This window comes from Tenrec ecaudatus, chromosome 10 (genome assembly GCF_050624435.1).
Source record: "Tenrec ecaudatus isolate mTenEca1 chromosome 10, mTenEca1.hap1, whole genome shotgun sequence".
Lineage (NCBI taxonomy): Eukaryota > Metazoa > Chordata > Mammalia > Afrosoricida > Tenrecidae > Tenrec > Tenrec ecaudatus.
The window spans coordinates 118,651,663-118,674,224 of NC_134539.1; the positions used below are offsets into that span (position 1 = coordinate 118,651,663).

The 22,562-nt window shown below is 42.9% G+C and overlaps 1 protein-coding gene across 6 annotated transcripts in view; it reads left to right on the top strand.

The window, feature by feature from the left end:
- Positions 1 to 22,562, top strand: part of AP2B1 (adaptor related protein complex 2 subunit beta 1) — a 129,245-nt gene that overhangs the window by 17,108 nt on the left and 89,575 nt on the right. For all 6 annotated transcript variants that reach the window (XM_075561410.1, XM_075561416.1, XM_075561411.1 and 3 more), the window contains exons 5-9: positions 423 to 668; positions 16,741 to 16,931; positions 18,915 to 19,136; positions 19,671 to 19,791; positions 19,906 to 20,001. In XM_075561410.1, the coding sequence (XP_075417525.1) occupies positions 423 to 668; positions 16,741 to 16,931; positions 18,915 to 19,136; positions 19,671 to 19,791; positions 19,906 to 20,001 (876 nt within the window). The remainder of the gene's footprint in view (positions 1 to 422; positions 669 to 16,740; positions 16,932 to 18,914; positions 19,137 to 19,670; positions 19,792 to 19,905; positions 20,002 to 22,562) is intronic.

The following is a 22,562-nucleotide window of genomic DNA, read 5'->3' on the forward strand; positions in this document are numbered from 1 at the left end:
GCTCAATAGATAAAGATGTAGGGCGCTGTAGAGGCAGGTAGGGAGAGCTGGTTGAAAGGTGAGTGCGCACAAATCGGGAGCTCGGAGGCCTCTCTGCTGCGTTAACCCCAGGAATTCAGGTCCCTGCTCAAACCAGCTCATGTGTTCCTTTGCTTGCTCAGCTGTAGGTCCCGGAAATCCAGCTCTGTTTTCTTCCCGTTACTTACTGAACCCACTGTTGACTGATTGTAGTCTCCGGTGCCTCATTTTTATGGCACCTGAATACCAGCCCAAGATTTGTTCTTAGAGTAGCATGAGAGATTTGGGGTTTCCATATAAAACAGAGCTAGAAGGTATTAGGTAACCTCTCGCTGATGAGACGCTCGTTTGAGAGCGAGCACATGGAGTGCACACCTGTAATTGTCGATGGCTGTTTTCTGTAGGACTGTGAAGATCCCAATCCATTGATCCGGGCCTTGGCCGTCAGAACCATGGGCTGCATCCGGGTGGACAAGATCACAGAATATCTCTGTGAGCCCCTCCGCAAGTGCTTAAAGGATGAAGACCCCTATGTGCGGAAGACGGCCGCCGTGTGCGTGGCCAAGCTCCATGACATCAACGCCCAAATGGTGGAAGATCAGGGCTTCCTGGACTCTCTGCGGGATCTCATAGCGGATTCAAACCCCATGGTAAGCCCCGTTTACTACGGGACCCTTTAAAAGGCATGCTTAAAACAACCTTACCTTCAACAGATTGCTCAGGAAGTAGCTGTGTACACACAATTCTGTGTGTCCCATCGATTGTAGTTTGTTACCCTAGGTGTTTCTGAGGTGAGAACCAAGCACTGAAAAAGCAACCCTTTACACCCGTGCTGCCCTGTGCTCAGACACAGACTAGTACTTTCATAAGTGTCGTCAGGGGGTCTTACCTTAAATTTCTTTGGTAATTGTGTTTTAAAAGATTGTTTCTTCACATTCATGTTGGCGGTATTTTCTGGTGGTGCAGGACTGGGAACTGAACCAGAGTAACCTTTATTGCCTAATTATTATAAGGCATTTTTGTACAAGAGAATTTTAGGACAAGATTCTTTCTAGCCTTAAATTCTAAATGCTTGGCAGCCAGACATAACATCTTAGTGGTTTTGGAGATCTTTTATTCCTCTTAATGGGCCTCAAACTTTGCATAAAATGAAAAGCAGGAAGTAGGTCCCGTGTGGTACTGTGACTCTCGTGGAACTAGTTCATTTGAATCGAGTTATGGTCAGTAAGGGTCATTACCAAGAGGATGGAGGCACATAGCTACTTTCTTTAGTTTGAAGTGCTCCCTTTTTGCCTAATGCGGTGTTTGCCTGGAAGTGACTAACAGTCGGAGTTCACCGTTTGGTTTCAGGTGGACAGTTGGAATTTGCCTGGAGCCAAACGTTATCCCTTCCAATCATCGGTTCAGATGTGTGTTTTGACATCTCTTACTGGTGTATCTTACCCCTTGAGTAGCCTTGGCTTACATTTTTTAATTATTGCTGTTCTTCAAGTTTTGTATTTAAGGTCAAAAGATGAAGTAGGCACGTTTTTAAAAAGTACTTGTATCCCAAATAAAATGATTTTTTAAAAAGTTTGTTAAATAAATGCCAAATCAGGATCTTTTGACCCAACCAACTCTTTGATTCCCCCCCTGAGGAAAACAAAATGCTTGTGGTACTGACTAACAGGAAATGTTGTAGCCATCTCCTGGCATGGAGGCACATGTGTGTGTGCACATGCATACATGTTTATGCCGTGACTCCGACACTGTCCCTGCAGTCCTGCCTTTCTGCCCCCCAGCACCACTGTCCATTACGAGCCCAGTCGTTCGCAAGGCAGTACATCTGTTGCGTCCGCTGTTCACCTGGTACAAACTGCTGCTCTCAGGGCCTTGGGGTTACTCTTGCTGCCTTGAGTAACTGTCTTTGAACGGCTGTTCCGAAGCGTCAGTGAGGAGCTGCAGGGTTCAGGGCCCTAACGCTGACGGAATGAGCAGGATGTTGCCTCCTGTGGAATCTTACTCAAAATTCAGTGGGGCTAAAAGAGTGGCAACCCCCATTACATCAAAAAGACACCTTGAATGCAAATTCTTCACATGCTAAAACTAGAAGATTGGGGGCTCACTGTGGACTTGGCTGTAAGGGTATTGCTCTTTGTTTTTTTGTTCCCTGGTAGCACTGAGAGATCTTATCCAGAAACACTCCAGCTGAGAGCATAGAAACATTCAGAAAAGAGCTTAATTTGTCTGATTTACTCAAAGTTTTCATGTTGTAAAGAAAGGCTGAATCTCATCCAGTCCTTGGTACTCAATAGTATGTGTCTACCTTTTATTTATACTTTATTCCAGCCATTTAAAAAACTTTTTATTGTTGTAAAAATGTATATAGTAAAACATGGGAATTTGAAAACATTAGAATAAGTGAATAAAATGAACCCCTTTCTAGTCTCCAGATCCAACAGTTAATGCCAGTCATAACTGTACCTATCTTTCCCCCTAGCTCCCGTTTATAAGTATTTCAAGCAGAACAGAAACCACTTGTACCTGAATGGCAGCTTGCGAACACACTTTACGGCTGCAGGCACTGTGCATCAAACTAGACAAGAACAGAGGGCTTGGCTGTGGGGCTCAGGCACAGAGGAGGAGGTACCAAGAATATCTCTGTTGTGTTTGGGCCTGAGCACCTGGAGGGTGGAGTTTCATTTCAGATCATGAGAGAGGTAGGGAGAACAGAAGGTCATTTTTGGCCATGTCTCTTTGAGATGCTCTTGGGTTAGCCTCACGTGCCTGGGCATCTCTTACTACGTCTCGGATGCTTTTCCCATTTGCTTAGTCAGTTGTACATTTCAAGAGAGACTGATTAAAGATAGACCCACTACTAACCTTGTCTCATGAACAGTAACAAAGAGCCATTCCCACATGAGATTATCACCAAAGGCAAAGAGTTTGAGATTTTACAACACATCCTTTTACGGTATATGATTCAATATATAACAGGCATCCGTAGTTTGTAGATGGGAATTAAAACCGTAGATCTAGATGAGTTTACCTGGAGAATGAAAGTAGATGGGAGCCCTCCAATTTTAGAGGGTTGGGAGTCCAGCAGGTCAGCCAAGCAGATAGGGAAGGAGTGGCCATTGAGATGAAGAGGAAAGTCCATGAGAACGTGTGGTATCTGTGGCATGAACCATTGGGCAAATGCTGCTGGTATGTTAGGAAAGGACGAGCATGTCTCGTGATGGATAGCTCAGACATCTCAGTGGAAAATTTAAGTTTTATAGTCTTCTGTGTCAGGCACCGTGGTAGATGTTTTTACATATTTAAATTAATTCTTAGATCTGCCCGGAAAAAAAAAGAGAGAGGAAACCAAATCCACTGTTTTTGAGTTGATTCTGACTCTAAAACAGCGACCCTCTCTTTACAGGGGTTCTGAGACGATAAGTTTTTCCAGGAGCAGACAGCCGCCTCTGTCTCCCACAGAGCAGCTGGTGGGCTTGATCTGCTCAACTCCTGATCATAGTGCCACCAGGGAAGTAGAGGTTACTTCATTTTACAGAATCCAAAGCTATAACGCAAAGATCCCACAAACTCGCAGCCATCTGGTTGATGCCAACTGGTAGGGTCCCCGTAAGACAGAGAACTGTCTCTGGGCGTTCGAGGCTGTAAGTCTTAATAGGAGCTGAAAGCCTCCTCTCTCCCCTGGAGCAACTGCTAGTTTCAGATTGCCGACTGTCTGGTTAGCAGCCCCACGTAGAACCCACTCTGACACCAGGTCTCTAAAGTTACAAGGCAGTAGTGAGATATCTAGTTGGAATCATACACTTTACAAGGCCCTTCAACAGCTTCCTGGGGAAGTGTCATTGTCTTTCAATTCCATTTTTCCACAGACTTCTTATTAAAGCTGCTTCATGTCGTTTCATATACATAATAGAGTGTGTGTGTGTTTGCATGCACACACGTACACTCATATATCCATATACAGTCATACTTAGACCTGTCATTTTCTTAAAATGGTTACAATTTCTAACATGTCAAGTAATTATCCAAAACCTTTCACTATGAAAGTCTTCAGTCCTTTCATGGTGGTTAACAAGCAAACAAACAAAACCCCTGTTGCTGTGGAATCTATCTTAGCACAGTCGTCCTCGATTTCCAAGACGCTCAGTCTTGATAGGAGCAGCTGCGCCCTTTCCCTCCCGTAGGTGACTGGCGGGTTCTAAGTGCCAACCTTTGTTTTGCAGCCAAGCATCCAAGACCCCAGCAGCACCGTGGCCCCTCTGACAGTGGTTAGGAGCCCTTACTTTACTGCTCGTAGAGTATGTGTGCTCACGTTCTGCCTGTGCTGCTCCACACGGTGGCAGCATCGTACCATCAATATTAAAATCGCCTGCAAAAGAAACAGCAATGTGAGGAATTCTGCCTTAGTTTTCTGGTAGCTCACAGCAGAAGGGTCTTTTAGTGTAACAGCAGCAGACCATGTGCAGAATGACTTGGAAATATTTTGGGAATACCACATTGACAAGATTCAGCTATTGGGGTTAAGTTGACTTCCAGTCAGGTTGTTGGGCCGTGAGCCTTACAGCAGGCAATTGCACTTTATTATTGCATTTTAATTTTCTGGTGCTTTTGGAGGATAAAGCATTTGTTTCCTATAGTTAATCATTTATTATTCAATTTAAGCTGACTTTCAGTGAAAAGATGGCCTTTGAAGTAAAATATTCTTGCTACTAATTCCTAATTGTATGTTTTTGCTCAAGGTGCTTTACCACTCTGAGTCTGTAAAATAAGAGTTAATATCTTAGAATTGTTATAAGTGTTTATTCAGCTATTGAATGAAAAGGGTCTATCAAAGCACCGGCTTATGGGAGCTCAGGAGATGATGGCTATTGCTGGTCTGGTCTGCTCTCATCTGTGGTGATGCCATGTGTGTCAGGATGTAACTGCGCTCTGTAGGGGGTTTCAGTGACAGTTTTCAAAAGTAGATCACCAGACCTAGCTTCTGGGGCTCCTCTTGCTAGATTTGAACTTCCAACCCTTCGACTAGCAGTCGAGCTCGTTAGCTATTAGTACCACCCAGGGATTTCTAAGTAGATGCTTCATGAACGGTAGCTGTTACTGAGGAACAGAAGTAACATTATGCATCTCCCACTTGTAGTTCTTATTTAAGCATTAGGAAGTACAGTTGTGTTACATTGCAACGTGTTGTTAGTCTGAGATAGTGAATGTTGGAAGACTTGTCTGTCTGGATCACTCTAAAGTCTTCCAGGAGGCTTTTTGTCAAAATATATTTAATGTCCCTGTGAGCTAAAGGGTCTATTAAAGATCTAGACGCATAACAGAACTTAATGACATCACTTAATTTAGTACTTTAATTGTGTGCTTTGTTACTCATAAATATATAAATAGGGGGGAGCTGCAAAGTTGAAATCTTCTATGTAAGTGAAATTAGAATTGTATGCCAACGGTGGAGTATTGGAGGTGGTAGAGTTTTAGGCTTGTGTGAGTTGCCAGTATGTGATGAAAGTAATGTAGAAATTACTGTGTGTTCTGTGTGTGAGTTCCTGAGGGAGTAATGTCATAATTGATCCTAAAAGTCCCAACTGCCTGCGAGTCCATTCTGATGAATAACAGCCCAGGGAAACTACACCTCAGTGTTCGGAGGCTGTAAATCTCCACGGGAGGAGGGAGCTTTCGGATTCACACTGCTGATCAGGTGGTGGGCAGCCCATCCAGGAATCTGCGCACCCCCACAGCGGTCCGCGGCACCAAAAGTGGAGCACCTAAACCAACCCCCAGAAAGACTGGCGGGTGGTTGCTGAAGGGCGACAGCGTTGAACAAGCGGGCGTGTTGGAGGCTGCTTTGCTCTGTTGTGTTTAGAAGATGCAAACACGTTCTGTTTTCCTTCCCCGCCGTGCTTTGTGGAGATCATGTTCCTGTGTGTTCTCACCTCACTTCCTTTTGGAAATCGTGGTCATTGGTTGTGTTCCATCCTATGACCAGGTTAGGCTTTTTAAACATAAACTCATCTGGGGAGAGGCATTTTAGATTTGCAGAGAGGTTGAAAGTACGTACAGGGAGCTCTCACATGTTGTCTGCTTAGCTGCATCTAAGGTTAGCTCCTTACATAAACAGGCGTCACTGGTTAGGACTAAGAAAGTAAGGTTGATATGTTACTATTAACTGCAGTCACCAGATTTTTGTTAACAGCCTTTTCCTGTTTTGTAGTTCAGTCCAGGATACCAAAGTGTCTTTAGTCACTTATTTTATAAAGTATTGCCCTATCTGTAGAAATGTAGCTCAAAAGCAGAAATGTGCCGTTTACCTACGACGCTGCCTTTTTCTTCTGGTCTCTGTAGCATTGGAGCCAGGCAGATGTGGGTTTCTAGTCTGGTTCTGCCATTTCTGAGGTGGGACCGCCCTGAGCTACAGGGCTCTTGGCTGCACAATGGCGACTACACACTGTGCTTGTCACAGAATTGGTGAGAGTAGCAAAGGGGGAGGGTTGTCAGCCTAATAACAAACAGCTACATTTTATGGGTGCTGGATATCAATGATTATAGAAAGATTATAGAAAGATGCACGGTTCAATAGCAAATTTAATTTTTTAATTTTTTAAAGTACTGAGTTTTGTTGGTATAGATTGTTTAAGGACAACCATTGTTTCTTTTTTTCTTTTCAAACATTGTTTCTTACGTTACCTCTGAGGTCGCCTCACCCACAAATGATATTAAATTGTCACAGGATTATTTACCAAATCATTGCAGAATTAATTTTAAAAGGTATTTATAGGCCACTGGACATCCTCTTACAGAATGATCTCGGGGAGGAGACGAGCCAGTCAGAGTGTGATGTAGCAACGATGGGGCATACAACTTTCCTCTAGTTCCTAAATGCTTCCTCCTCCCCCACTGTCATGATCCCAATTCTACCTTGCAAGTCTGGCTAGATCAGAGGATATACACTGGTACAGATAGCACCTGGAAACACAGGGAGTCCAGGGCAGATGATCCTTTCAGGGCCAGTGGTGTGAGTGGCCATACTGGGACCGTGGAGGGAGGGTGGGTTGGAAAGGGGGAACCAATTACAAGGATCTACATGTGACCTCCTCCCTGGGGGACGGACAACAGAGAAGGGGGTGAAGGGAGACGTCAGACAGTGTAAGATATGACAAAATAATAATTTATAAATTATCAAGGGTTCATGAGGGAGGGGGGAGTGGGAAGGAAGGGGGGAAATGAGTTGATGTCAGGGGCTTAGGGTGGAGAGCAAATAAATGTTTTGCGAATGATGAGGGCAGTGAAAGTACAAATGTGCTTTACAAAATTGATGTATGTATAGATTGTGATAAGAGTTGTATGAGCCCCTAATGAAATTATTTTTAAAAAGGTAATTGTTTAAGGATATACCTTTTAAGCTACTTTCATCCACATGGTCATTCAGTAGTGCGACAGAAGACCGGCGTTCCCTCTTTAACTGATGGCAAGACCCTGATTTGACAGGAGAGCCTTTGACTTTCCGGAGGGCCGTCGTCAGTGGTGTCAGGTCCGTGTGACAGCCTCTTGGAGTCAAGTAGCCAAGTAGCTTCTTATCAGTATCTTTTGCCAGTTTGTTAATGACAGGTACTTTATTTGTAGGGTTTTGGCTTTGAGAATGTTTGTGTTTTACCAGATCCTATCTTCTGCCATTTCAAATAATGACTTTTATTGAGTCTTATATGTAAACCTCGTTATCATGTATTTAAGCAAGCTTGCCACGGTCATATGTGTGGACTCATGTAGTTTAGTTCTGTTCTAGGGAGGAGGAATGGGGGATTACTGAACATTACAGATTGTAATATGGGAGGCATATGGTATCAGTTGGCATATGGGCAGTGTTTTGAATTGAAGCATGATCTGTAGGTTTCCCTTCCTTAAGGGCAGAAACAACAAAATTCACCTGGTAAGGCATGATCGTTTTCTCCTTGAGAGACAGTGGTAACTACTGAACTGTGCATGGGAGAGTGACTTGTTCCCTGTGCTTCAACATTACTCCGGAAAGCGAGAACAAAATCCCAAATTGCAGTGAGTTTTAAGAGGATAAAAAAGTAAACCACCTGTCTGTTTTATCATACTTGCTTTCTTAGTTCATTCTACTGCTTTTTAAAAATCTTATTCACACATTCAGGGGCACCAGCTAAATTGATAGCATATTGAACAGAAAAACTGAAGCAAAATCTGTTTGGAGTGTTTAGAAGGTGACAGCCATCTTCTAAATAGTAATTTAGTTAATAGCTAGAAGTCACTCTATTGAAAGTATCCTCTTTCTTGGGCTCCATGACCATGAAATGAGTGAGATTCTACTACAGAATGTAAATGGAAGGACAAGGCATGACGTGAGGAACTGCTCATCAAGGCGGTTCTGTCCACGATCGTTAACCCAGTGGATATCTAGATTTCCCTTAGAATCTTTTTTTCCCCCCAAACAGGAGCATTATTTTATTCTGACCACACTCGCTGACTGCTCCAGCTCACTCCTCTCTAAAATATGGGCCAAATTTATGTCTTCAGAGTTGATGCATATGAAATAGAGGTAGCTTGTAAATTAGATTTTATAGCTGGATAGTAAATCTTTCCTCCTTAAGTGCTGTCAGGGTATTAGCTTTGGCATATATGAGGCAGAAGAATACATTTTTCTCTCTCATATAAATCTACCTGTCACCTTTGCCTGGAAGTAAGGCTTAATTATATTAACCTCCCCCCATTCTGATTTTTTTCTCTTTCCCCAGCTGAAGTTCACAGTTCTTTTAGCGTGTATAGAGGTGGCGACCAAGCATGCACATGCTGGAATCTGGCACAGATTTTTTTAAAACATTTTATTGGGGGCTCGTACAACTCTTATCATAATCCATACATACATCCATTGTGTATCAAGCACATTTGTACATTTGTTGCCTTCATCATTCTTAAAACCTTTGCTTTCTACTTGAGCCCTTGATATCAGCTCCTCATTTCCCCCTCCCTCCTTGCTCCTCCCTCCCTCATGAACCCTTGGTAATTTATAAATTATTATTATTTTGTCATATCTTACACTGTCTGATATCTCCCTTCGCCCACTTTTCTGTTGTCTGTCCCCCAGGGAGGAGATTATATGTAGATCCTTATAATTGGTTCCCCCTTTCTACCCTACCTTCCCTCCACCCTCCCAGTATCGCACTCTCACCACTGATCCTGAAGGGTTCATATGACCTGGATTCCCTGTGTTTCCAGTTCCTATATGACCTGTGTACATCCTCTGGTCTAGCTATATTTGTAAGGTAGAATTGGGATCATGATAGTGGGGGGTGGGGGGATGGGGAAGCATTTAAGAACTAGAGGAAAGTTGTATGTTTCATCATTGCTACACTGCACCCTGACTGGCTCGTCTCCTCACTGAGACCCTTCTGAAAGGGAATGTCCATTTGCCTACAGGTGGTCTTTGGGTCCCCAATCTGCACCCCTCCTCATGCACAGTGATGTGATTTTTGTTTGTTTGTTTGTTCTGATGATGCCTGATAGCTGATCTCTGACACCTCGTGGTCATATCCGGCACAGAGTTTACTTCATTCCTTTCCAGTGTGAGCTTCAGCGAGTCCCTGAGTTTCTCGAAGCCCTTTTCCTTGGGTGTAACAAGTGGGTTGTACTAGTAAGCACCTAGTAACGCAGTGCAGCGGGTCAGGTGCTGGACTGCTAGTTACAGGATGGGTGGTTCCAACCGCCCAGTGGCGCTGCAGTAGAACAGCAGTCTGTTAATCTGCAGATCTGGTCATCTGTTTGCTTACAGATCGGCTAGGAAGCCCCTTGGGCAGTTCTCCCCTTCCCATTGGGGTTGCTGTGAGTCGGAATGGACTCACTGGCACCCAACAACAGCACCTGTGTTGTTATGAGTATGACAGGCTCATTATAAATATGCAGCTACCTTTAGTCATTTTGTTTTGTCTTTCTATTAGATTTTTCTTAAAAACCCGACCCCGTTGCCGTTGACTCTTCTGCCTCCTTGTAACCCCATAGCACAGAGTAGAACCAGTCCTTTGGCTTTCTAAGACCATACATCTCACCTTTATGGGAGCAGACAGCCTGTCCTCCTCCCGTGGAGAAGCCGCCAGCCTTGTAGTAAGCAGCTCAATGCTTAACCACTATGCCACCAGAGGCATCTCACTACCATCGAGTCGATGCCAACTCAGTGACCCTGTAGGACAGGGCAGAACTGCTCTGACACCATGCCTTCCTTTAGATTTGGGGTACCCTAACCCTGAGACCTGCTCTGCAGAAAAGTCTGGATGACAGTGGAAGTTGAAAATCCATTTGCGTGGTCCATGCATGGACTAAACGTCCACTGAATCCTCTCTGTTCATATTTGAGGGTTTTGAATAGCCCTGTTTTCAAACAGAGAGCTTTGGAAACGCAATTATGGCAGACATAGTTAGGTCAAAATGTTGTATCTTATTATTTGATCCGTCTTTGGACTCATGTTAATGCTGTTTCCGTATTTTAAAAGAATGAAGGAAATATACGGGGATTAAGCCATGGTGAATCCCTTCTGACCATGACCAGGAATGTGAACAGCCTTGCTATTGTGCTTTATGCTTTGGAAAGTGGATTGTTGGAGATGCAGTTAGGTTAAAGTTTGTCTTCCTTATGAGCTATTAAAATTTGTTCTGCTTTTTAATGTTTTCCTGTTTCTTTTCTATCGAGGTTTTTATGTGCTTTAATTTTGTTATCGTGAGGTTTTGTTGTTGAGGATGTTTTTCTGGATATGAAGTTCAGGAGAGGTAGATCTGCAGACACAGTAGCCGGGCTAATGGTTCCTGGGGATACAGCAGGGGAGAGTGATGGGAAATGGGGAGCTAATAGTGACTACAAGAGTGAAGAAAATACTCTAAAACTGACGGTAGTGATGATTGCACAGCTCTTCTTGATGTGGTTGAAATACTGAATTGTATGATATGTGAATTATATGCTACTAAAACTTGAGGTGGGCAAAAGACTTGAGTAGACATTTTTCTAAAAATAATGAACACATGAAAAGCTGTTGAGTGTTATTAGCCATTAGGGAATGTGAATCAGAATCACATTTGATAAACCACTTTATTACTGCAGCAAAGTTCCTCTTACTGCCACTGAGTCGACGCTAACTCATAGCCACCCGATAGGACGGGGTAGGACTGCCCCTATTTGTTCCTGAGATGGTAACTCTTATTTGTTTTAAGATCATTTTATTGAGGGCTCTCAACAGCACTTACCACAATCCATACACCAGTTGTATCTAGCATATTTGTACCTATGTTGCCATCATTTTATAAACATTTACTTTCTGCTTGAGACCTTGGTACCACCTCCTCTTTTTCCCTCCCCCACCCTTGTGACTCCATGATAAATTATAATTATTTTCCTATCTTAACACTGACCGCTGTCTCTCTGCCCCACGGTTCTGTTGTTTGTCCCCCTGGGGGTGTGGGGTATCGATCATTGCAATCAGTTCTCCCTTCCTCCCCCCATCCTCCTGGTATCGCTACTTCCATTTCTGTTCCTGAGGGGTTTATCTGACCTGAATTCCATGTGTCCTGAGCTTTTAGCTGTACCAGTGTACATGCTCTGGTGTCGAGCCCAAAGTGAAAGGCAGGAGAGATTGTAACTCTTTATAGGAGTAGAAAGCCCCTTCGTTCTCCTAAGGAGTGGCTGGTAGTTTCAAACTCCTGGCCTTTCAGTTAGCAGTCCAGTGCATACCACTATGCCACCAGAGATGGTATACGTGTGCTTGACCACTGACCTAAGTGTTGGTGGTTTAACCTCTGCCCAGCAGCACTTGGAAGAAGGGCCTGTTGGTCTGTTTTACTGAAGGTAAGTCAGGGGAATGTATGGATCTGAGTTATACCAGGGATTACCATGCATTGGAATCAACTTTATGACCATGGGCTTTGTTTTAGTTTTCAGATGGTTATAATTAAAACGGTATTTTTAAGAATCAGAAAATAACATGTTGACAAAAATGGAGAAATTGATGGAGCAAATGTAAAATTGTTCAGCCATAAATGACTGAGGGTGCCGTGGTCGACAGGCCGAGCCCCAAGAGTTCGAGTTCAGTTCTTCCAAATCCCAGTGGTCAGCAGTTTGAAACCACCAGCTGCTCCTTCAGAGAAAGATGAGACTTTCTACCCTGTCTCGTAAGGTCCCTGTGAATCAAAATTGACTTGCCAGCAGTGAGTTTGGGTTTTTGTTTTGGTCTACTCTGGTACGCAGCACATTCACCTGTCCCCTTGCCATCATTCTGGTTCCATAGCTTCTCTCCACTGGGCTGGTGAGAGAATTGTCAGGCTTTGCTCCCAGGCCTGCTCCCAGCTGCTTATTTGAACTAGCCCTCCCTTCCCATCATCACTGGAACACTGGGCAAGCTCTTCCTTCTCCCTGGGGATGCATCACAGAAAGCTGCCAAAGCAGGCCGCTGGGCACTGACTGCTGTCTTCTTTGCTGGTCTTTAGTACTTCAGCTACGGCTGTAGACTGCTGTCATGCAGTGGGAGCTGTGCCATTGTTTACCTGGTACCTTAAAGTACGACTGTGCACCTCTTTGCCTCGGCTCTATCATGCCGTTCAACTGTCAGTAAGGAAGACTAACAGACATGACTGCTGGTGAGACAGTTCTCTCCTAGTCACATGGTTATTTTCAGATTTACTATGAGGAAAAGGATTCAGAGGAACAGACTGCATTCCATGTTCAGGTGAGATAATGGGATTGTCTCCTCACGTCTCCGTAGACTCACAGCGTAACGAAACAGTATAAATTATTTTGTGCCATTTCAGTTGGTTACCATCAGTCCATTATCATCAAGCCTCTTCTGTATTTTTTTTGAGGAATATTGGACAATGGTGAAGACTCATAAAGATGGTGCAGAAAATTAGACTGTTTAACTTTTGGAAAAATTTCCCCTTTGTTCTGTTGATACCATTTACCGATGGTTACACACCCCTGGGAAACGTCACAGTTAGAAACTGCTGCTGCTATCTCGTATTACTAATTCCTGAATCCTAGGAGGAAGGGCTTAGGGCATGTTTGAATATAGAAAAGTTGTATTTGAAGAATGATCCTCTAGTAGATGTATCGGAACATTACAGACTCTAAGCTGAGATTTATCCTATAAATGTCCTTAATCTGCCTACAAATATAACACTGTGAAGTAGCAAACTGTTATTTTGTTACTTTGAGCCTCTCTAATGTGAAAATGTATTCTATCAAAATAAAATCTTTCAAACAAAAAGCTGTATAATAAATGTTTAATCTTGTTCAGCCACTATAGGAAACGATTTTGACATTTTTCTAAAATGTTAAGCATAGAAATACCATATGACCCGGCAATTCTAATCCTCAGTTTATGCCCCAAAGAACTTCTGAGTAGATATTCACATGTGTACACAGACATACGTTCATAGTAACACTATTTGCAATAGGTGGAAGATGGTAAATGCCCATCACTGGTTGAATGGACAAATGAATAGATAAATTGTGATAAATACATACAATGTAATAGCCATAATATAGCATAAGAAAAAATGTGGCTGAGCATGAAATGTGAGACACAAAATGTTGCCTATTGTATGATTCCATTTATCTGAAATATGCAAACTATGTAAACCCATAAAATAACATGTAGATTAGTGGTTGCCAGAGGCTAGGGGTAGGAAAGAATGGGGGGAAATTGTACATGCTCTGGTCTAGCCAGATTTGTAAGGTAGAATTGGGGTCAGGATAGTGACGGGGGAGGAAGCATTAAAGAACTAGCGGAATGTTGTGTATACTCCACCCTGACTGACTTCCTTGTTACCCTTTTGTAAGGTGATGTCCAATTGCCTACAGATGGGCTTTGAGTTTCCACTCCGCACTCACCTTCATTCACAGTGATAAGATTTTTTTGTTCTGTGCCTTTTGGTGCCTGATATCTGATCCCATTGACAAGTCATGATCACACAGGCTGGTGTACTTCGTCCATGTGGGCTTTTTTGCTTCTCAGCTAGATGGTCGCTTGTTTACATTCAAGCCTTTAAGACCCCAGACACTATATCTTTTGATAGTTGGGCACCATCAGCTTTCTTCAACACATTTGCTTATGCACCCGCTTTGTCTTCAGTGGTTGTGTAGGGAAGGTGAGCATCACAGAATGCCAATTTAATAGAAGAAAGTATTCTTGCATTCAGGGAGTACTTGAGTGGAGGTCCAATGTCCATCTGCTACCTTAATACTAAACCTATAAATATGTGCACATAGATCTGTTAGGTGTCTTTGCATTCTTCTCTAGGGGAACAATCTATGATGCTTATCAGAAGGTAATGCTCACCCTACTTTGGGTGAGACAGAAAATACGGTCTGATTGCTTTTGATGGCCAACCTTCAGGCAGATAGTCTTCAAGCAGTTGGCCTTCAAGCAACAATGTGTTTGCAAACAGCACTTTAAATTTGGCATTATCATGGGGGAACATTGTGGGGGATGAGAAGGTGAGTGGGACATGAACGTGCGGTTCCCTCCGTGGGAGCCCTGGCCTCCCAGATTCTTTAATGTATGAATGTTGAGTTTGTGCATATACACTCTGTCCCGGTTCTGTTTCCCACAGACTACATCTTAGGTTTCAGTCTGTGTGTAAAGTTTATTCATTTGTTTATGGACAATGTATGTGCGTAGTATAGAATTCCAAAGTTATAAAGTGTAAGCATTGCAAGTAAGTCTTGGTCTCTTCCTTTAGCTGCCAGATCCTGTCTGAAGTATTGCCTTGTCTAGAGTATGATTGGCTTATTTGAAGTTTCCGGTAAGAGTGAGGGGAGCATGGTTTACTGGCCAGGAAAACTCCCTCATGGACCTGCCTCCGTGTGAAGCGAGAAGGGTCTGACGTGAAGGTGCAGAGCTGAAATCGGAGTGCGCATGGAAGCGGCTCCAGAGCTGTAGAGAAAGAGAGGTTGCTATTGGAGGGCGGGATGGTCTCCTCTTGCCAGTCAGTGTCTCCGTGATCGTTTTTCTCAGCTCAGGCTTCACTAAGCTTTTCACTAGACTTCGTTTTCTCTCTCTTATTTCTTGTTTTAATGTTATAATAAGTAGAAATTGCCATTTTAAATACCAGAACAGATCATTCATTAACTGCATCACACACTTGGTTTAATTTCCAGTTGCCTACGATAGCGACAGAGGAATTCTAATTGCTCATTCCGCGTAGCATCTTGTTTCTCTTCCTTTTCTCCCCATGGCTCTTCATGCTTTTTCCACTTCTTACCCCATTTCTGTGCCTATTAACAGACTTGGTAACTTTTTCTTTTTAACATGAAAAGGGTGTGACTAGCAAAGTGGTAAATTATGGTACATCTATTTTTTACAAGACTAGTCATGTGTTGGCAGTGCCTAGATCAAAACAGGCAGTTGGTCTTAAAGTATGGAATTTTAATCCTTTACAGATTGTAGTCAAGTCTGGCTCGTGTCATGCACATAGAAAATAAAGTGTCTCTGCACATAAGCAGTGAAACAATGGAAGAGATTATAATTTCATCTGTGCTTGATGGTGGAATTAACAAACAAAAATTAAGTCACAGAAGAACTTCATATGTCCTACTGTCCAGTAGGTAAATTAGGTGATTGTTCTTGGTATGTCTTAATAATAATAAAATACATACCCATAATTATACCAAGTCTTCTTTGATTTTTCCTACTGACATCTCTGTTCTAATGGCCACGTTTGTAGCTGAGATGATTATTTGTAGCATCATTATTCTGTATGTAATAATGGATACATGTTTCTCTAGTCATTGATCATTTAGGTAAACTCAATGCTGGAATAATTGGCAGACTACAAAGTTGATATTGAAATTGAAATAATAGCAAAATTCTGCCAATTACACTGCTGCTTTGGCTTATAAAAGAATAATCATATAACTTTGCTTTCTCAGGCTTTCAGCAAGGGACTTAGGAAGGAATTAAATTCAGTGACATTTTTACTATCTTTTCAATTTACGTAATTGCTAAAGTTGCTACCTCCCATCATATTTTATGCTTAAAAAGTTTTTTAGTCAGCCTCACCTTGATACTCGTTAGTAATAACTAGGAACCGTTGCAAAATGTGGTTTTATCCCCACTTAGAATAAGATCAAAGCGTAGACTGTTACGTTTCTTTTGGCTTCTGCAGTCCTTTATTAATTACTTTATACAGCCATGATTTATAGACTTACTATATTAGAAATAATCTGATTTTTCATACTGAACTGAATTTTCCTTTTGTAGCTAATACAAATGTCCGTTCTGATGTATTAGCCCCATCTGACCCACAGGCAGACATCCATACAATTATTTCGTCTAAAATTTTGTCTCTGTTGTCTAGTATACATTTATTTCATATTTAGATTTCACTGTTATAACTGTGCACATATCCTGATTTTTTTGTTTCATGTCCTGGTTTTTAGTGGTAATTTGGAGTACAATTACAATGGCTAATGCGCTTTAATAGTAAGTCATGTATGAAACTCTGGAAATATATGAATTGTTTAAATAGCTTGCCTGGCCACCAGATAGCTTTGTAATGTCATCACTGACAATTTAATGCATGCTTCGAAAGCAGTTTTTCTGTTGTGTTTACATGATGGGTGAAATGTTGACGGATGGTTACCGGGTTGAGACGTGTGAAGTAGTCTTGAGAAAATAGATGAAGTATTTAAATGATACAATTCTTGGTGAATCCAGGTCATATCTCTTCTTCCCAGGTGGTGGCTAATGCTGTAGCGGCACTGTCTGAAATCAGTGAATCTCACCCAAATAGCAATCTGCTTGATCTGAACCCACAGAACATTAATAAGCTGCTGACAGCACTTAATGAATGCACTGAATGGGGCCAAATCTTCATCCTTGACTGCCTATCAAATTACAACCCTAAAGATGACCGGGAGGCTCAGAGGTCAGTCTGTTTTCTTGGATAGCATCAAGGGGTCTTGCTTCATATAATAAGTTCTCCTATCTGCTGTCAGACTAAGAGTTCTTTACACTGAGGAAGATCAGTGGCTTGTGGGTAGGTATTAGTCTATCCAAGGTGTTTTCTCACTGGCTTTAGGGACAGTTTAGATCGTGGCATAGACCATGCCATACTGACTCCCAAGAGCTGCATATTTTTTATTTCGTGCTTGAATAGTACAGTTACCACTTCTAAAGTCATCACCATCTCTGTCTCACATCACTTGCAGTTTGGGGCCATTTGACAAACAAATTAATTGTCTTTCTCTGAAAAGAAACTTTATTTTATTGGATGGGTAGGATACAGCTGGATCACTAGTTACAGAGCTGAGTGACAACTGTACTTCCGTATCAGAGGACGTCCATTGTCTCCTAGGAATGAGACTTGGAAGAATGCATTGTGCCGTCCATCAGGTATAGCGCTCCCATCTGTCTGAATATGGAAGAGATTTTGAAGGCACACCAGGAAGGTTCTGATGGTAGCAGCGCCATCCTCTTCTCACCTTAGTGTTATCAGGTTGCTGTGGCTGCCAGAAACTGACTACTAAAGTGCACGTGCACACAGTGTATGGAGTTGAAATTAGCACCAGTTTTTACCAGTCATGTTGTACAGCTAGGCACTGTACTAGGCAGAGTACTGCTGAAGAACTGTTGGATCATCATTAAAGTTGACATATTTTAATTATGGTAGATAAGAACCTTCCTTGCCTGGCTGAAGCTGATTTCCAAGCTACTATAATGTAAGTGCTCTTCCCGTGCCTGGGACATTGTTCCCTCCAGACTAAGCTCACCCTGATAGTTTCTTTCCATCATTGAAGAACAGATTCTTTTTGGAAAGAACTTTACCTAGAATTTTATTTCCTATTGATTATTAACATAACTCACTCATTCACTCAGCAGTTATTTATTGAGTCCATGTTATATGCCAGGGCCTCCTCTAGGCCCCGAAGAGACAGCAGTGAGCATGGAGCACTTATTCTGAGGGATAGGAGTGGGGGTGGGAGACAGTACACAGAATTAATTATATGATCTATAACATGTCATGTGGTGATAAGTACTAAGGAAGAAGATGAGTTAGGAAAAATAAGGAATGCCAGGTATTTGAGTATGAGAGGTTGTGGTTTTAAAATGTGCCTTGGGAAGGCCTCATGCGAAGGTAGCATTTGTGTGAGAATGAGAAGTAGTAGTTAGTTCTGTAGACAGGAGAATAGAGAGACGCACAGCCTACACGTATCCTTCATTGAATAAAGTCCACTAGCCATGCGTTGTTCAAGAGCTCTTAAAGTTCAGTTCATTTCTGAAAAGTTCTCAACAGATAGATAAATATACAAGACTTGTTGGCATTCATATGCAGGAGACCTGGGGTGGGAAGAAGAGAGCAGGTTGATGTTTAAGGGTTGGCGTGCTTCTAACAAAACAACAAAACAAAGACCTTCAAAGTTCCAGTAATAATCCTAAGGCAAGGAGGGGAACGGGTAGTTTTCTCTGCTAACCCACCCCTCCATCGCACAGCTAAACCGTCAGCCACAAGCCAGTTGATTTTCTCACTCTAAAGCAGCCCTCAGATTGTTTAGTTTTATTTTAGACAGGCTGAAGAGATATGGGCTGAGAGTCAGGGATTCCCTTACGCAGTGTGTGGAGACAGCAGACTATAAAACAGTAGGTAAATGGTGTGAGCTTCAGGTCTAGGTATTGCTAGTTTCCTTCCATTGTGGAACCTCCCTATTACTGGTTTCCTGGGATCCCTGCTCTGCCTGCTGTTTGCCGAGAATGAGGCTTCTGCAGTGTTGGATCCCAATTTTACTTGAGCGTGGAGCTTTGGCTTTCCTAATTGATACTCTGATTTCTTGATATTTGGGCCATGAGACTGACAGAATGGCTAGAGTAAGACATCACCATTCAAGAAAGTAATTTTCTTTTCTGTCCGCAGCATCTGTGAGCGGGTAACTCCTCGGCTCTCCCATGCCAACTCAGCAGTGGTGCTCTCAGCAGTAAAAGTCCTTATGAAATTTCTAGAGTTGTTGCCCAAGGACTCCGACTACTACAATATGCTGCTGAAGAAGTTAGCCCCTCCACTTGTCACTTTGCTGTCTGGGGAGCCAGAGGTGCAGTACGTTGCCCTGAGGAACATCAACTTAATTGTCCAGAAAAGGTTTGGAAATACTGAATTGGTGATTGAAGTATTTGTGATGTTGAATTTAGTTTAAAATCAATCCTAACAGGCCGCTGTTAGGCTCTTTTTACGGCATGGAAATGAAAATGATGTGTGGCAGGGCAACTTGGATATGGGCGCGTTCCTGTGATCAACCCCTGGACCTACTGTACGATGAGCTCTCTGGACTGTCTGCAGGGTCTCTTTCTGGTCTACTAGCAGCTGAGTTGAGACCTTCGCCACCGCACCACCTTGGTGTGCTGTGTAGAGCCTGTTTAGTAACAAGGTTCAGTCTGCATTTTTGGGTGGCGGTGTTGTTATTGAAGCAGTCCTTGGCAGCATGTTCCCAGGCCCTTAAAAAAAGATGGAAATAGTCAAATGGAACAAGAATAGAGGGGCATGGAGGGAAATTGTGACCGTTTGGGGGAGAGAAGAGGGTGGCCGAAATGGGCAGCAGAGATACTAATAGAGGCTCAGAACAATCTACCACTATACGCTTTCCCGTTCCTTCCCGTGTGTTTCCGTGTGCTATAGACCTGAGATCTTGAAGCAGGAGATCAAAGTCTTCTTCGTGAAGTACAATGACCCCATCTATGTGAAGCTGGAGAAGTTGGACATCATGATACGGTTGGCATCCCAAGCCAACATTGCTCAGGTCAGACGTCAGCCAACTCAAGTTTGTTACGGCGTAGATACTAAGGCCTGCTCTTGAGAAGAAGCTAGGCTGCGAGAAATCCTTAATGATTGTCCACTTCTGGGATTTTACCAGGTACTGGCAGAACTGAAGGAATATGCCACCGAGGTGGATGTGGACTTTGTCCGGAAAGCTGTGCGAGCCATTGGACGATGCGCCATCAAGGTGGAGGCAAGTGTCTGGTGGTGCTGGGATCGGACATCACAGCATCTTCTTCATTCTTTTCTCTTCAAGACGCTTTTCATGAGTCAAAATAATGAAACACCTAAAGTGGGAAAAACTTAAAAAACACCTGTCCTGATGAGCCCCCTTAGGACAAGTGGTGAGAGTGGCGATACCGGGAAGGTGGGGTAGAAAGGGGGAACCGATCACAAGGATCTACATATAACTCCCTCCCCCTGGGGGACGAACAACAGAAAAGTGGGTGAAGAGAGATGTCGGACAGTGTAAGGCATGATAAAATAATGATTGTAAATTATCAAGGATTCATGAGGGAAGGGAGATGGGGAAGGAGGGGAAAATGAGCTGATACGAGGGGCTGAGGTAGAAATAAAATGTTTTGAGAATGATGATGGCAGCAATGTACAGATGTGCTTGACACGATGGATTGTGATAAGAGTTGTATGAAGCCCCAATAAAGTGATTAAAAAAAACAGCTGTCCTTTGCAGTATAGCACTGACAAAATACACAACTTTGATCTAGTTCTTTAATGTCCCCCGTCCTCCCTTATCATGACCCCAATTCTCCCTTACAAGTCTGGCTAGATCAGAGCATGTACACTGGTACAGATAAGAGCTCGAAACACAGGGAATCCAAGACAGGTAAAGCTTTTAGGACCACTAATGGGAGTAGCGATACCAGGAGGGTAAGGGGAAGATGAAGGGAGAAAGGGGGAACCAATCACAACGACGGACTTATAACCCCAGGTGACGGACAACAGAAATGTGGGTGAAGGGAGACAGTGGACAGTGTAAGACATGAAAAAAATAATAACTTACAGATTATCAAGGGATCATGAGGGAGGGGGGGATTGAGCTGATACCAGGGCTCAAGTAGAAAGAAAAGTTTTTGAAATTGATGATGGCAACATAATGTGATTAGCACAGTGGATATATGTGTGGATAGTGGTAAGAGCTGTATGAACACCCAATAAAATGATTTATTTTAAATGTACTGAAAAATAACCTCAGCTGTTCCTTCGTTACTTGGACCTTAGTATCAGAGGGAAAACATTTAAAAAAAAATCATTTTATTAGGGGCTCATACAACTCATCACAATCCATATATACATCAGTTGTGTAAAGCACATTTGTACATTCATCAGCTTCTCATTTTCCCCTTCCCTCCCCCGCCCCCTTCCCTCTTAGACCCTTATTATTTATAAATTATTATTTTGTCATATCTTACACTGTCCGATGTCTCCCACTTTTCTGTTGTCCGTCCCCCAGGGAGGAGGTCACATGTAGATCCTTGTAATCGGTTCCCCCTTTCCAACCCACCCTCCCTCTATGCTCCCAGTATCGCCACTCCCACCACTGGTCCTGAAGGGATCATCTGCCCTGGATTCCCTGTGTTTCCAGTCCCTATCTGTACCAGTGTCCAGATTTGTAAGGTAGAAATGGGATCATGATAGTGGGGTAGGAGGAAGCATTTAGGAACTAGAGTAAAGTTGTATGCCCCATTGTTGCTACATTGCACCCTGACTGGCTCGTCTCCTCCCCGAGACCCTTCTGCAATGGGATGTCCAATTGCCTACAAATGGGCTTTGGGTCTCCACTGTGCACTCCCCCTCATTCACAATGATATGATTTTTTTGGTTCTGATGATGCCTGATACCCGATCGCTTCCACACCTCGTGATCACACAGGCTGGTGTGCTTCTTCCATTTGGGCTTTGTTGCTTCTGAGCTAGCTGGCTGCTTACTTACCTTCAAGTCTTTAAGACCCCAGATGCTATATCTTTTGATAGCTGGGCACCATCAGCTTTCTTCACCACATTTGCTTATGCACCCGCTTTGTCTTCAGTGATTGTGTCAGGAAGGTAAGCATCATGGAATGAGAGAAAATGTTTTAACGTTTCACCTATTTCTGATTTCCATTATTTTGATTACTCCGTATCTCTAAGTAGTAGGCTTATGTTGTTGTTATGGATTTACTAATTAGAGACATTACTTTTTAGCTGTGTGTTAGGAATAAAGTGTAGTTCACACAGGAGATCTTGGGGCGCAGTAGGTGGAGTATTGGGCTGTGAATGGAAAGCTCAGTGGTTTTTAACCTCCTAGCTGCTCCCTAGGAGAAAGATGAAGCAATCAGCTTATGTAGAGATTTATAGTATCAGAAACCCTATGAGCCAATTCTCTGTTTTGCAAGTGTTTCTGTGAGTCAGAATTGACTTAATGGCAATGGGTATATATGCGAGGGTGGGTATATATGCAAGGGAGCTTCAAAAGTTTGTGGAAAAATAAAATTGAAAGGTAATGGAGTTTTCCATGAGCTTTATGAAGTCCCCACATGTAGTTTATGTGTCTCCTTTTATCATTTCTCCCCTCTTCTGTATTCCAGTATACTATCATGAATATTTAATCCAGCGGTTCTCAACCTGTGGGTCGTGACCCCTTGCGGGTTTAAAGACCCTTTCACAGGGGTCTCCTAAGACCATTGGAAAACACTTATTTCTGATGGTCTCAGGAACCAAGACACCGCTCCTCTATCCATCTTCAGGAGGGTCCATC